This window comes from Pelodiscus sinensis, unplaced genomic scaffold, assembly GCF_049634645.1.
Source record: "Pelodiscus sinensis isolate JC-2024 unplaced genomic scaffold, ASM4963464v1 ctg88, whole genome shotgun sequence".
NCBI classification, from domain to species: Eukaryota; Metazoa; Chordata; order Testudines; family Trionychidae; genus Pelodiscus; species Pelodiscus sinensis.
In genome coordinates, this window is record NW_027465944.1 from 295,964 (window position 1) to 311,979 (window position 16,016).

General features: G+C 56.4%; 2 protein-coding genes across 9 annotated transcripts in view; one reads left to right on the top strand and one right to left on the bottom strand.

The window, feature by feature from the left end:
- Positions 1-6,495, bottom strand: part of RFX1 (regulatory factor X1) — a 50,901-nt gene extending 44,406 nt beyond the window's left edge. For 4 of the 8 annotated variants that reach the window (XM_075917144.1, XM_075917143.1, XM_075917140.1 and 1 more), the window contains exon 1: positions 6,237-6,495. The gene's annotated coding sequence lies outside the window, so the exon portion shown is untranslated. Of the gene's footprint in view, positions 1-549; positions 1,089-6,236 lie in introns of those variants that run through there. The other 4 variants (XM_075917142.1, XM_075917141.1, XM_075917146.1 and 1 more) reach the window with 2 other exon arrangements.
- Positions 6,496-12,480: 5,985 nt separating this feature from the next.
- RLN3 (relaxin 3) lies at positions 12,481-15,631 on the top strand. Its single transcript, XM_006113766.4, has 2 exons — positions 12,481-13,644; positions 14,955-15,631. Exons 1-2 carry the CDS (start codon positions 13,485-13,487, stop codon positions 15,212-15,214), a joined length of 420 nt encoding a protein of 139 aa, XP_006113828.2. The 5' UTR covers positions 12,481-13,484; the 3' UTR covers positions 15,215-15,631.
- The last annotated feature ends 385 nt before the right edge of the window (positions 15,632-16,016 follow it).

Here is a 16,016-nt window from a genome sequence, read left to right on the forward strand (position 1 = left end):
CTTGGCCTTGCCGGTTGTTTTAAGGCTTGGCTTTGCCCTCAGGGGGAGAGTCTTTGCCGAGTTTCCCAACAAGATATTGAATTTGTCAGTTTCAATTCTGCAGAGCTGGACCCTGGGAGGAGAACCCTATTAGCCCCCGCTTGGTAAATCAATATCAACTGGCAAGCAACACAGTTAGTATTAACCCTTCAAAAGGATCAGGCAATACTCTGAAATCTGTCACTCGCTCGCACACATGCCCTCAAAAGCTGCCGGCGACGGCCCTTTCGCCCAGCAGCAGTTCCGAGTGCCGTCACAACCACAGCTGGGAGGGACAGCTTAGCAGTCTGAGCATCGGAACGAGCAAACTATTCCCTAGGAGTTCCAGTTCTTAAAGCAGAGCTTTGAGCTGCTTCTCTTCCCTGCTCTGAGGTGTGTGCTCTGAAGAGTCAAGATGTCAGGATTCTGTGCCAACTGTGACCTTGAACAAGCCAGCCCCATGCCTCCGTTTCCCCATCAGTAAAATGGGAGGTGAGGCCTCTAGCCTCCTGTGGGGGAAGAGACGATTACCTAGTTAAAATCCGCAGCTCTCAGTGAAGACGTGAAGAGCTTCTGAGCCAATGAGAAGACCTCTCTTTTCTGCCATTCCTGGGAGGTAGACCTCGGGATCCTTTGCGGCCATGGCACACGCAGCTAGCCAGGCATTTCCCACGTACCACCCGCACCGCGATAACCAAGATCACATTCCAGCCACTGCCCGTGCACAGCCGCAGCATTCAGCTTACGGCCCCAGGCCCAATCCAACTGTGCCAGTTCCCTTGGTCACTCCTTCAGGAACATGCCCCGCTTGGAAATACCCCGTCTGGTTTTAGATCCATTTCCCACCCCCAGATACATCCCAGCAAGTAAATCCGGGGCCTGAGTCTCCAAAAGGCAAGAACCCACATTTCCATGTGGGCACATGGCCCCTTCTGAGGACCAGGCCTGGTACAAGATCCTGATTCTTCGAATGCTGCAGAGCAAGAGGGCCAGACTCAAATCAGGCACATAAAACCTTCGGAAAGGGCATCCGATTACAGTCAACTGTCCTCCTCCCCCAGAGCAAAGGGACACTGAATGCCCTGGTCAAAGGCTGCATCTCGCAGGTCTGCACCTAGAGCGGCTGCGGCGACCTTTGCACGGTGCGTTTTTTAAAGCACCAGGATGCTTAGAGAGCTTCCTCTCCACAAAACGAAAGAGAAGGCGGACACAGCCGGGAGACTCAGTGACGACCAGGAACGAGAGGGACGTTCTAACCCAGCTGTACTGTGCTGGAGGAACTGGCTGGTTCTAGGGCTCAGTTCTAGGCTGCTGGTGCCAATCCAGGCTAGATTGGTAGTGACCAAAAGTTGCCAGCACCTGGGGTTTCTTTAGTGACCCCTGTGAGCAGAGGCCAATTCCTAGTCACCATGCAAAGGGCTTGTTCACATTCCACTTCCTACTGGGTGGGGGCAAAGGCCAGGATGGGGGGGGTCTTGTGAGGTAGACGGGACTGGAGCCTGTTTAAACAATGATCCTGAATTGCGCTAGGCATAATGGTTTAATCTCGTAGGATCACAGAACTCAAGAGGGCCATTAAATCCAGCCCCCTGCCCTGAGGCAGGGCCAAGAAAACCTAGACCAGTGTTTCTCAAAGTGACCACGGACCCACCCTGAGAAAGCTGCTACCAGCCGCTCCAGCGTGTTTAGTTACTGGCTCTGCAGCCACAGCGCCTTGGGGCTCCCATTGGCTCCGGTTCACTGTGTGCAGCCAAGGGGAGCTGTGAGGCTCGGTGGCTGCGGAGCCAGTAACCACGGAGCCAGTAAAGAAACAAACCGGAGCGGCCAGTTAGCAGCTTTCTCAGAGTGGGTCCACAGACCAGTGGAGAAACGCTGCCCTAGACCATCCCTGACAGATTTGTGTCCTGACTGTTCTTAAAATCCTCCCAGGATGGGGATTCAACAGCCCGTAGAAGCCTGTTCCGGTCCTTCGCTATCCTTATAGTCAGAGAGCTTTTTCCTAACATCTATCCTTAACCTGCCATGCTGAGCACCAAGCCCTCCTGCTAGTCCTACCCTCAGTGGTCATGGAGAACAACTGATCACCATCCTCTTTCGAACAGCCCTGAATTTACCCGTCCCGTGGCACTTTGAAGACTAACGCATTTATTAGGACATTAAGGCATATGTTTTCAATCTGAGGAACTGAGGTGTAGCTCACAAAACTTACACCCTAATGCCCTAATAAACGTATTCCTCTTTCAAATGCCACCAGACTCCTTGTCCCTTTTGCTGAAACGGACTAACACGGCTCCCCCAATACCTGAAACCGTTAGACGGCTTCCCCTCCACTGGCCTTTCCAAAACGAAGAACGTCCACTGGTCTCTATTTTGTCCTCACTGGTCAGATTATTTAAACTTTTGTTACTTTCCTGTGGCATCTTTCTTAAAGTGAAAGCCTCCAAGTGAAGCCTCACCCGTGTCACGCAAAGCAAGACAATTAACTCCTGTGCCTTGCATGGGACACTTGTGTTAACACCACCCCAGAACTGAATTAGCTTTTTGCAACTGCATCGCACTGTTGATTCATATTTCAGCCTGTGATCCACTCTACCCCTCAGACCGTTTTCAGCTCGGCGTTTACTCCTCGTTTTATACCTGTGCATTTGGTTTTTCCTTCCTACGCAGTGCTTCGCACTTGTCTTTACTGGCTTTTATCTTGTGGATTTCAGGCCAATTCTCTAATTTCTCAAGGCCATTTTGAATTCTAATCCCTTCCTCTCAGGCGTGCAATCTCTGCCATCTCGGTGTCATCTGCCAATGTTATGAGCATAAACACCCCTCCATTAACCAGGTCATTAGTGAAAATATTGAACAGTACCAGACCCCAGACAGACCAGTGCCACGTCCCCCCTTCTTACCAGTTTGACAATGAACCAGTGATAAGTACTCTCTGAGTACAATTCAGATAGACTACAGGTCTCCAGTTTGCTTATGAGACTGTCATGAAGACTGTGTCAGAAGCCTTACTAAAATACAGATATATCATGTCTATTGCATCCCCCATCCGGTAACCAGGTGACGCTGCCAAAGAAGGAAATTAGGTTGGTTTGGCATGATTTGATCTTGACAAATACATGCTGGCCATTACCCTATTGTCCTCCAGGTGCTTACGAACTGATTATTAAATAATTTGTTCCACTATCTTTCCAAGTATCAAACTTCAGCTGACTGATCCAAGTGAGCTCAGACAACAAAACTATCTCATGTGCCTGTAAGGCCTTTTCCTTCTCCTGAATGCCAAGGAGCTTATCAAACCGGCAGGCACGTTATACGTTGGCATTATCACTAAAATGCAGCCATCGCTGGGGGAAGGGGGCACATGGCAGCTGTTTAACAGCACACAGCAAGGCTACAGGAGGAGCGAAGAAGCCCATATCCAGCTGAAATGCCGGAGGCAGCATGGAATCACCTGAGCAGGAATCTGGCCAGGACCCTGGGCTAGCAGCCCGAGCCTCAAGATTAAATCTCATATTTCATAACGGTGGGGGACCGGTCTCAAGGGGCTCTTTGTGCTTACAAGTCCCACAGAGATGCTCGAGAACCTTTCTGCTACACAAAGGAGGGGACCACCCAGCAAAAGCTCCACTGGCCACCCTCCTCACAGTTCTGACATAAGAACCGGAAAATGAAATTGGTGAAGAAATAAAAGTGAAAGCGGCCAGTCTGTTTTCACTGGCCAGATTCAGCCCTGGACCCAGCATCAATAGTGAGAAGTGAATCTGATTTGTAAATTATCTTCATTTTATTCACTGAAGGTGTGATGAGTAACACAGCCTCTGGAAATAATATTCTGTACTTCTACCACACCATCCCTTGTAACCATTTATGAATTAAACTTCTTAACACTTTTGGGAAGTGGGTGTCATTATATTCATTTTATAAAGGAGGAAACTGCGGCTGAGGGAGGTTAATATGGTTTACCTGAAGTCAAAGAGGAAGTCTCTCATATAGCTAGAAATAGAAGCCAGAACTCTAGACAGTCAGTACTTTGATCACAAAACCCTTCCTTTCCAAAGGAAGGCAACAGCACTTAAAAACATATTATCTTTAACCTGTGTGTGCCCCTTTATTTGTATTCATTTTAGTATTTAATGACACAAAGGGTCACAGCTCCTCCACTGACCCTTTATAGCGACAGATTTGTTTCACCCAAGATCAAAGTAATGGTCTATTCCATCTTGTCTCTTTTTCTTGTTTGACACAGCAGCATGGTAATCAAAGCAGCACTTTGTTTTCCCAGTTAGATTCCCCTCTACATGCATCCTATAAAGTACTGGAATGTCTTCACAAAACATGTGATTTGCTTAAAAGGGACCAGTCAACGCTGGCTGGGGCCAGTTTGATACAAAAGGGCATGGATGACAGGAATGGATTCAAACTCTCTCGGCTTTTGGAATGACAAATCTACAGCAAAGATCTCTGATTAGACGGTGTAATCCTGTAAGGTGCTGAGCACTGCCTATGGCTTCAAAAGACGTTGCGGGCACTCAACACCTCACAAGATTAGTTCCTGTATCTCACCTTTTGCAGCTTAAGATCCTCCTCTTCCTTCTCACTCAATCTAAACTGAACAATATCTATACAGCTCCTAGTAGCTATTGCCTCCAAGCCTCATCTCATCTCCCTCCTCCCTGTTTACTTGTCCCCTTGCAATTTATTTGAGAAATGCCCAGAAAGAAGCCAATGGGCAAGTCACACAAAGGACTCACAGACACACCAAGATAAACGCAGCATCATAATAAAGTTATGAAGCAGTCACATGAACCACAGGAAAACATATAAAAGGTGCAAATCCACCCCCTACTGAATATGTAAAGCCAGGGAGTGGGTAATTTAGCACCACAGAGCAGGTAAGTTTCCTGTTGAATGGTCCCTAGCCGTAATTTTCGTGAACTGCTCCACTTTTGTTGACAGGATTCAATTTACTGAGAACATTTCTGGGTCTGGAAATTGTTTCCGGGCCCTGGGAAATGTGATCATGATGTCTCTCCTCGGTGATATTTTGATGCTATGTTGTCATCTCCCAGTGCCACAGTATGACAGCACAATAACGCTTTAACACAGTCACAATGACATTTTACACAAGCATGAGCAACGGCAGCTTTGATGGCATTTTGACACAAGAGTGACCTGTCACCCACGGCATGATAGCGCTTTGGGACGTCAGCCTGCTGCCTCGTGGAGTGGACGTTCCAAAGGGGCACTGTCATTGCCTGTCCCCTTTTGACTCCACACGATGGCTATCGAGGTAAGATATCATCGTCGCCTCTCGTGGCACAATGCTGCTCTGTGGCAAGTCCCCCTTTGGCCAGGAGGGGTTTGATAACTTACAGCGATATTATGGACACAACGAGGAGCCCTGTAGCACCTTAAAGACCAAGAGATTGACTTTATGCCCAAACAAATGTGTTAGTCTGAAAGGCTCCACAGGACTCCTGGCTGTTTTTGCAGACTCAGACTAGCACGGGGACCCCTCCGGGATGTGACGCTGCATCGTCTGCCCCTGCGACACTGGTGCTCTGCCGCCATCGCCCGTGCGGGCGCACCGCCCTCTCTGCACGGGGCACAGCGGTTCAGATGCCACGGGCCGGCCTCGTGACCCCCGTGGCATCGGCGCCCCGTGATTCGATCGGCACTACCCCCCCCCCCCCCCGGCTGGCCAGGCAAGGCCTCGTGACGACACCAGGGACCCACCATGGCCAGCCGGGGGGGGGGGCGGGAGTTCACCAGGAGCGGCCGTGCAAGGTCACCACGAGACAGTGGTGAGGAAACCATCCCACCTCACATTATGACATCATCGGCCTGACACGTCACACAGGCCGTGACATCACAGGGAAGCCCCGCCCCCTTCCCCAGATCGGCGGGCACGGGGGTCCCCATCGTAGCCCCCCCCACGCGGCGCCCCGCCCTCTCCGCGACCCCATTGGCTGCCCCCTGCGCCCCGCTTCTTCTGATTGGCCCGCCCGCCCACCAATCACCGGGGAGCACGGCAAGCCCCGCCCACCGGGCCTGGGCCCTTCTTAATCCCGGGGCAGCGGCCGGCCCTCAGTCGAGCGAGGGCGGCGCCTCCGGCGCGGGCGGCCCCGAGGCTCCCCCCGGCCGCGTGCCCCCCCCCCGGGGCGCGCCCCCCCCCCCCAGCAGCCATTTTGTGAGGGGGGGGTTCGAGTCGGACCCACCTTCTCGGTCCCTCCCCGCGGCCCGGTCCCGCCGCCCCGCGGAGGCCGCTTCGCTTCAGGCTCCGACGCGCCGGGCTCGGGCGGAGCCGCCGCTCATCGGCCGCGGCGGGGCCGGGATTTTGGCGGGGCTCGCGTAGCCGGCGGGGGGGAGGGGGTCCGCTCGCGGCGGTTGTTGTTGTTGTTGCCGGGTTTCCTGGTCGCCACGACTACGGTGGCTATGGCGCCCTCCGTGTTCCCTCACCGGGGCAACTGTTGCTACCCACCTCGGCTGCGGGCGGGGCCGAAGGGGGGGAGAAGGGAGGCCCCTGCGGTGATTGGTCGGAGCTGGCCGTTCCATTGGGTGGCCTAGCTGTCGCTCTGCACCGCGCTCGCTCTGGTTGGCTGGAGGCCGTGCCCTTCAGATCACGTTCCGCCTCCCACGCTGGATGGGATTGGCCTGTTGGGCAGGACGCGTACTGATTGGCTCCTCTCCACGTTTGACTCCACGCTGATTAGGCAGTTCCGCCGTCTGTCTGGGGAAAGGGCGGGGGGGGTGAGGAGGCGGGTTGGGATTGGCCAGTCAGGGAGTTGGCGGCTTGCGATTGGTTACAGCCCTCGTCAATCAGCTGTCTGGTAAGCAACGTCTGGGGATCGTAGAACCGCGCCCCAGGGTGGGACAAGTGCGCGTGCGCGCTCTGCGCCCGTGGCGTGATGGGAAATGTAGTCCTTGGCTACCAGAGGCCAAGCGTTACCTTGCCTGCTTCTGCTACGGCTTGGAGGGGCCGCTGTCCCTCTCCTGCCTTGATCCCGTGACGTCACTGCTCGTGGTATGATGTCACACCGCGCTTCCTGCGGGTATTGCAAAACTCCACAGTGATGTAATGGCAGCCGTGGTGATGTCACTCACTGGTGTGCCCCTAAACTAGTGCAGAGCCCGAAAGCTGTGCCTGCGGCATGCCCGGCCGGGGCGATGGGGCCCCTCGAGGCAGGCTGCTGCTCTGATCCCGTGTGCCTGGGATGCTCGTCACGGCTCCCGCCTGCATGAAGAGGCAGGACGGTGCAGGGGTGAGGCTGCTACCTGAGAACTTGGGCGTTGCTGCCTCCGTTTCCTGCTCTGCTGCAGCCTCCCTGTGTGACCACTGGCAACGGGCCAGGACTCGCTTCCCAATCTGTGCCAGGGCGTTACTCACACTGCCCTCCCTCGCAGGGGCTTGGCGAGATCAATGCATTAAGAGATTGCAAGGCATTCAGTCGCTGTCATAAAGAGGGTCCCATAGGAGACTCTCCGACTATTAAGCTCTGCTGCAAGGCAGATGCTATTAGCTGGCCCTCTGGTCTGTCCTAGCATAGTCAGGAGTCAAACTGGACAATGGGAAGAAAGACTGCTGTTATGGTAGCCCCAGGAGCTGCAGCCGTAGGCCAGGAACTTATCATGCTGGGCCCTATACAAAGAGAGACCAGAAAGATGCTTCCTGCCCCAGAATGTGTATTCTCTCTCTCAAGTCAAAGGAACACATGAGATAGTATCAGGTTCCAGTATCTCCCTTTTTTTGTGAGCACTGCAATTATTGTCAATATTGACCCTTTAAGAGCCATCATTAGGTTTCAGAGGGAACAATCCACTGAGATACACGCACTTCTCCAAGCCGCTGGGCCGGACTCTTGCTTCCCTGCTCCATGTGCCACCATTAAGCCTTGTTCAGAGTGAGGGCTATGCTCCTGCACTGACCTGGCAACGTCTTACGCTGACTTGGCCTGCAGAAAAGAATAAATACACAAATGGTCGACAGTGGACAATAAGATTCTCTGCAGTCATTACCGTATCCTTTCCTTCCTAAGGCTCTATGCAGCTGCCCCTTGCCTTAGTGTCTGGTCATCTGCAGCTGGGTCCCATTCCAAAGGCTTCTCTCTGCAATCATTTATGTTTTAAACCACACCAGTGCTGAAATCTTGAGGCTGGCAATAGGGGCCTCCAGAAAACAGAGTGATCCTGCCACTTTCCCACTGAGCATGGCAGGTCCTTTCTGCCTGTGTGCTTTAGCCTGGCCCGTAGGGACCCCGGTCACTCTGTCAACGTTCGTTTCTGAGCCCTTTCCATCCTGTCCCTGTCGGCTGAAATGGACAATGAAGGAATTCATCTCTGGACCTAACCACCTCAGCCACCAAATCAGAGGCTCATTTAACTGCACATCCAGTAATGTGGTCTATGCCAGCCATGCCCCACTGCGATATATATTGGGCAAACTGGACAGTCCCTACGGCAAAGAATTAATGGACACAAATCAGATATCTGAAAAGGGAACTCCCAAAAACCAGTTGGGGAACACTTTAACCTCCTTGGACACTCAAGGGATCTCCAAAAGTTGCTGTTTTGTTACAGACCAATTCCACAAGCCAAATACACAGAGAAGGACTGGAACTCCACTTCATTCACACGTTTAATTCTTGTGCAGATGGTTTAAATCACCATATTGGATGGCTGGGACATTATCAACCAAGCACACAATGAAGGTGCCAATGGTTCTTGACCTCTGTGTAGAATCTGTTGTTACTCCTCCTCTCCAAGTGCAAACTAATGGTTCTTATCAGCCTCTTTGAACTATCTAGTCTTTGAGGTGCTAATAGACTACTAGGTCATTACCTACCTATCAAACAATGAGAGTGACAATGGTTCTTTGTCTTTGAAGAATATCATTGTTTCATCAGTCTTTAAGTGTTTCCTGACTCTGTTTGCTAATTAATGGTTCTTATCTTCCCCTTTGACTATCTAGTCTTTAGGTGCTTATAGACTTGGCTTTCCCTTGATATATTTTTTGCCCACTGCCTTTTCTTGTCTCCGCTCCTCCCCCAATTTTCCATTCTCCTCCTCCTTCCCCCCCTATTTATTTTGTTCCTAGACATCCAACGCTCCAGTCATCTGAAGAAGTGGGCTGTGTCCATGAAAGCTCATGATAACATCTCCATGTTTTATTAGTCTACAAAGTACTACCAGACTATTTGTTGTTTTTTTCAGTTTACCTGTACAGACTAACTTGGCTGCCCCTTGAAGCTGTTTTTCCTGTTACAGACTGGCTCTGCTTTCCCTTTGAAACTTTTCTACCCACTGCCTCTTTTGCCTCTCCTCCCCCGCCCCCGCCCCTTCTTCCTCCATTTATTCTTGGTTCTGGACATCCAACACTCCCGTCATCTGAAGAAATGGGCAGTACCTGCAAAAGCTCATGATACCATCTAGGGCTGTGTCTAGACTGGCCAGTTTTTCTGGAAAATCAGCCGCTTTTCCGGAAAAACTTGCCAGCTGTCTACACTGGCCACTTGAATTTCCGCAAAAGCACTGACTTCCTACTGTAAGAAATCAGTGCTTCCTGCAGAAATGCTGTGCTGCTCCCGTTCAGGCAAAAGTCCCTTTTGCGCAAAAGGGCCAGTGTAGACAGCTCAGATTTGTTTTCCGCAAAAAAGCCCCGATGGCGAAAATGGCGATTGAGGCTTTTTTGCACAAAAGCGCGTCTAGATTGGCCACGGAGGCTTTTCTGCAAAAAGTGCTTTTGCGGAAAAGCGTCCTGCCAATCTAGACGCTCTGTTCCGAAAATGCTTTTAATGGAAAACTTTTCCGTTAAAAGCATTTCTGGAAAATCATGCCAGTCTAGACGCAGCCTAAGTGTTTTGTTAGTCTATAAAGTGCTACTAGACTGTTGAAGTTTTTCCTGTTACAGACTAACTCAGCTCCCCCTCTGAAGCTGTTTCCGAGGCTTTGTCTACACTTAAAAGTTTAGAGCACAGCTGAAAATGTGGCCAAAGCACAAGCACAGAGAGAGTCTCCCAGCGCTGCATGTGAACCACCTCCAGGAAGGGAGCAGCTAACACTGTGGGGACTGTGGTTCTCCATGCTGTAGCCTGGCTCGCCCTGGTGCTTTACAGCCCTGTAACTTGCTGGTTTTCTGTGCCCCAAGCCAGAAATTTATAGCGCTAGAAAGCACCAGTGTAGACTTAGCCTATGAATCCTGAATTGATACTTTAAGGCCTGACTCATGCATGCAGCATGGCTAGTATTCAAGGGAGGAGCGGGTTCAGGGCATGCCAGTAGCAGGTGTGACACATCCTGCCATCGCAGGTTCAAATCCCCGCTCTGGCTCTTGCCTTCAGTCTGAAAACTGAGCTGCTCGGTGAGCCCCGCTCTCGGCGAGGGGGTGTAAATCCAAAGAGGCTGCTGTGGAGTGGCCGTAGCTCTGCTGGGGCAAGGGCTGACTTGGTCTGCAGCTTGTGTGCAACATGCCTCTAGACGTCGAGTCTCAGGCGGTCGGTGGAGGGCAGAGGCTCAAGGGTGTTTTCCGTGGGGTGGGCGGGGTAGAGTTCCTCCCAGGGGTAAAAGTAACTGAAACTTCTAAGAGGTGCCGTTGTCACATTGTGGGGCAGAGCGTTGGGGGTTGTGTGCAGGGGGAGGAGAGGCTGGGCCAGTCCCCCGTCAGTTTCCCACTCCCACCCTGCTCCTGGCCCAATGGGGGCTATGGCTGTGGGAGGACAGTGCCTGCAGGCAGGGGTGGGGGTGTAAAAGGCAAGGGAAGGCAATGACTTCCTAAGCTGCCAGCCTGTCTCCCCCCCACCCCCGAAGTCTCCTGGGGCTTCAGGCCTGCCATGGAAGCTGGGACCAGGCACCACTTATGCTCTGGGGCTGGAGAAGACGCCCACCGTCCCTGTGCTGCAGGGAAGGCTGGAGCTGCACTCCACGCACCATCCCCATGCTCCCGGGGCCAGGGAGAGCTGGGGCTGCGTACGGCCTGCACTCCCTGTGCTGGAGGTAGAGCAGGGGCACGGCTAGGGCTGTGCGCCTCCCTCTGAAGGGGGGCGGCTTGGCTCCCACGGGGGCCCTGGGCAACAGAGGTGGGACCTCAGGTGGCAGGGACGGTGCTGGGGCTTGCCTCGCCCAGCCGTCAGTCCAGGACAGGCTGGGAACCCCACCCACGCTGCTGGCAGGCGCTTGCCTGGGGCCCATGTGCATCTCCACCTGCATCGCCCTCCCACTGCCATCTTCTTACCGGTATAGTGCACTGGGGTGCACCAGCCCACCCCCCACTCCCTCTGTGCATGGATCATCCGTTCACACACCCCTGTCGTTACCCCCCAGGGTATGTGGGCTGATTCCTCCCCGCTCCAGCCCCCGTGCCAAAAGCTTCCCATGCGCCCAGCCTGCTGCAGAGCGAACGGCACACGAGCCTGGGGAAAGCGGAACTTTGAGGCTGGCTCCTTGGTCTCCAGAGAATAAGCCACGTGCAGGGAGCTGCGGCTCGTGGCCCAGGTGGAGGGGGGAGGGTGCGGGCTGCTCGGGAGTTTGAAATGGTGACAGGTGTCACCTGGCAGGGCAGGGCCGGTGCCGCGCTGCAGGCAGGGTTATCTCTGCGCCGCAGGCTGGCCCCTGGCATTTGCCGCACGGCCCCAGGCCTCGCGCGCCCACGGGAGAAAGGACGTAATTGAAAGGAGATAAGCAAAGGTCGCTGCCGCTCCTGCTGTCTGGGGCGCTGGGGGACGCGCTGAAGGAATGAGATTGCTGGGGAGAATGGAGAGAGTGGGGTGATTCGCCTGTGGCTGCCTGTGTTCCTGCCCCACTGCCTATAGCGCCCCCTGCTGGGAGAGGCTGGGACTGCAGGACCTGGGATCTGCCCCCCCCAGCCAATACTCCTGCCCCACTGCCTATAGCGCCCCCTGCTGTGTTCCTGCCCTGTCCCTATAGCGCCCCCTGCTGGGAGATGCTGGGACTCCAGGACCTGGGATCTGCCCCCCCCCCCCGCCAATACTCCTGCCCTGTCCCTATAGCACCCCCTGCTGGGAGAGGCTGGGACTGCAGGACCTGGGATCTGCCCCCCCAGCCAATACTCCTGCCCTGTCCCTATAGCACCCCCTGCTGGGAGAGGCTGGGACTGCAGGACCTGGGATCTGCCCCCCCCCCCAGCCAGCGCTGCTGTCCTGTCTCTATAGCGCCCCCTGCTGGGAGAGGCTGGGACTGCAGGACCTGGGATCTGCCCCCCCCCAGCCAGCGCTGCTGCCCTGTCCCTATAGCGCCCCCTGCTGGGAGAGGCTGGGACTGCAGGACCTGGGATCTGCCCCCCCGCAGCCAGCGCTGCTGTCCTGTCTCTATAGCGCCCCCTGCTGGGAGAGGCTGGGACTGCAGGACCTGGGATCTGCCCCCCCCCAGCCAGCGCTGCTGTCCTGTCTCTATAGCGCCCCCTGCTGGGAGAGGCTGGGACTGCAGGACCTGGGATCTGCCCCCCCCCAGCCAGCGCTGCTGCCCTGTCCCTATAGCGCCCCCTGCTGGGAGAGGCTGGGACTGCAGGACCTGGGATCTGCCCCCCCGCAGCCAGCGCTGCTGTCCTGTCTCTATAGCGCCCCCTGCTGGGAGAGGCTGGGACTGCAGTAGCCATGAGCCACTCCCCCACCGCTGGGAGCCTGCACTGCTCCCTAGAGCGCCCCCTGCAGGGAGAGGCTGGGACTGCAGCAGTTGTGAGCACCTCACAAGCCGCTTTCTTCCAGCGCTCCCTATAGGGAATGGTCCGTCTGCCATGCACATGCCTAGGGGAACCAGCAAGTCCCCATAATGACCCCAGGGATGGAGAGGGACAAAGCAGCCAGGACTCCTGGCTCCATCCCAGCTGCCTGAGACACCTCAGGAGAGTTCCTGACCTGCTCTGTGCCTTAGTTTCCCCCATAGTAGAGTGGGGTTAATGATCCTCTCCGGAGGTGGGCGGGGGGGAGAATCCAGCCCAAAGGAGCGGGGCTCTCGGAAGCGTCCGACTTTCCGGGCAGTGCGGCCTGGGCAGCTCCGACCCCGGCCGCCCTCACTGCAGGAGTGGGGGAACAGCAGAGGGGTGCGAACGGCAGATCCCTGCAGGGAGGGAGTGTGCGAGCGGGAGAGACAGCGCAGGGAGGGCCAGCGGGGGCTGCCTGTCACTCACCGCCCCCCCATGTCCCTCCACCGCCCGGCGCGGCGATAGCCAGCAAAAAGGTTATCAGCGTCTCGCTCCCTGGCACCCGGGGCTGCTGCCCCCTGCCCTGCCCCCGCATCCCCGGAAAGGTCTCGCCGTGCCACTCGAGCGACTCAGCCGCCTAATCGGGGGAGAGCATGCCAGAGCCGGCGGCCAAAGGCCACCCCACGTGCGGCCTCTCCGCAGGGCTCCTCGGCGGGGGAGGGGGTGGGATGGTATAAAGGGGGGCGCGGCAGGGCTCCGGAGGCAGCTGGGAGCTCCTCTGGCCTGGGCGCCCGTCTCGCCACACCAAGCAGCCATGCCGAAGCTCCTCCTGGCCCTGGCGTTCGGGACGCTGCTCTGGGAACTGAGGCTGGGGGCCGAGGGCCGGAACCCACCCTATGGCGTCAAGCTGTGCGGCCGGGAGTTCATCCGGGCCGTCATCTTCACCTGTGGGGGCTCCCGCTGGAGACGGACAGGTGAGAAGGATGGGGGGGTCCCTGCCTGGATTCCCACTGGGAGGGGAGCAGGGTCTTCTGGTTGGCACGGGGCGGGGAGCTGGACCTCAGGACTCCTGGGTTCTAGTCTTAGCTCTGCCACTGGCTTGCAGCTTGCCAGCTCACTCCCCTGCCCCGTGCCTTAGTTTCCCCCTCTGGAAAACAGGGCTCCATGTCCCTCCTTTACTCCCCAGCAAGTGGGGAAGGGAATGAGACATGAGGAAACATTGGGGGCAGCATGTTTTGTTTAGGCACCATCCAGAAGTGACTGTCTGCTCCCCCAGCGCTGCAGGGGTGGGTTGTGGGTCACTGTTCAGTTAGTAGGGGCAGCACAGGGAGCCTGGGTCGCCCAGGAGGGCAGGTCTCGTGTCCCACCTTAACACCCGCCCCCCCCCCAGCAGCTCCCAGATCAGAGTTGCTCCAGCGAGAAGTCAGCAGCTAACAGCAATTTTTTCCCCCTGGGGAATTTTCTGCCCCTTTCCCCCTCGTCGCCCACCGGCCAGGGAGATCTGCAATGGGGAGCACACAGGGCCAGGAATGGGGGTTGCCATGCCTCATGGGCTCAGTCAGCTGGAGGAAGAGGAGCTGATCCCTATTGCCTGCTCCGTGAGAGGAGCCAGGCTGAGGCCAGCAAGGGATATGGGGGTTAGGGTTGGATTTGCTACTTGGAACTTCTCTGCTGTTCCCGCGGCAGGTGCTGCCCTGCCAGAAGGGGGCGCTCTAACCCCTCTTGGCCTTTGCAGCCGACTGGAGGTGTTGGGGGGTGTTGTGAGCCCCGGTGCCACCCAGCCCTGCTACCTTCCCCGGCAGCAAAGGTGGCAGGACTGGGATGTAGCTGGCCAGGACTGTCCCCTCCAGTGAGCCGCGGGACTTGAAGGGTTGGCTGGTGGTTAAGGCACTAGCCTGAGCCTTGGCTGCTATTTCCAGCTCAGCCACTGGCCCTGCTAGGGGGACCCAGGACCAGCCTGAAATAGTTTCAAAGGGGGCAAAAAAAAACCCCAAAATGTAAGAATCCCTCACGTATCAGAACGAGAAGGCAGAGACTGAAATAGTGTCAGTGGTGTGTGGCCTCCCCTGCTGGCTGGACTCCGCACGGCTCACCTGTGAGTCATAGGCCCCATACTGCTACCAGTAAGAGGGAGATTTTCCCTTCAACTCAAGCAGAGAGGTCAATGCTCCCGGAGTAGGGGGAACTCGCCTTGCCGTCTACAGGAAGTTGTAACCTTCCTGGGTGCGGTCCCTGGTCTTCCTCACTTGCTCTTTGCACATTAACCCCTTCCCTCCCACTGCAGGTGACCTCGAGATCCTGAGCGGCCCCCCTGGCGGGGAAGACTCCACAGAAGCTGCCTCCAGCGAGTGGGACGTCAGCCGCCTGCCCGGGATGCTGCCCCTCTCCTCCGACTACCACGAGAGGTGGCGAGGCAAACCGGGCCGCAGCCTCTCCGAGGACAGCTGGCCTTTGGAGCGCGCCGCCCGGGACGTCACGACGGGGCTGAGCACCTCCTGCTGCAAGTGGGGGTGCAGCAAGAGCGAGATCAGCTCCCTGTGCTAGAGGCGGGCAGGGGGCAGCGCATGGCGCCGCAGGTTGGCACTCGACCTGCAGCGGGCGTCGGGGCCATGCCGGTTGGCACCCACGGAGGGTCCAGCCCTGGGATGGTGGCTGAAAGTAGAAACCCACAGTTCCCTGCCCTGCAGCTGCTCAGCAACCTGGGAGCCCTGCCCGAGTGAGGACTGCAGGGATCGGGCTGTGGAAATGTCTGTCATGCTGGCGGTGCCCCCCACCCCGGGGAGGGGCAGAGGTGAACTCCAGGGTCCTGGGGCATGCTGGGATTGGAGGCTGAGTTTCGATTTATGAGGAACCAGATGACAAACCCCACACCACACACACACACGCGCGCGCGCGTCCAGTTGGGTCACCCCCACTTTGCCTCCTCTTGCGGTTGTAGCCGGGGTTCAATAAAAGATCAAAAGAAACTAAGAGCGTGAGCTGGACTTGGATTGAGGGTTCTGGGCTGCAAGTTCCTGCAGGTTGGGAAATCCGAGCTACTTTGCAGGGGCCGGCCCTTCCCCAGAGCGCCCCCTGCTGGGGCTGGCCTTGCCAGAGGCTTTCCCCCAGAGCGCCCCCTGCTGGGGCTGGCCTAGCCAAGGGCTTTCCCCCAGAGCGCCCCCTGCTGGGGCTGGCCTTGCCAGGGGCTCTCCCCCAGAGCGCCCCCTGCTGGGGCTGGCCTAGCCAAGGGCTTTCCCCCAGAGCGCCCCCTGCTGGGGCTGGCCTTGCCAGAGGCTTTCCCCCAGAGTGCCGCCTGCTGGGGCTGGCCTAGCCAAGGGCTCTCCTTCCCAGAGCGCCCCCTGCTGGG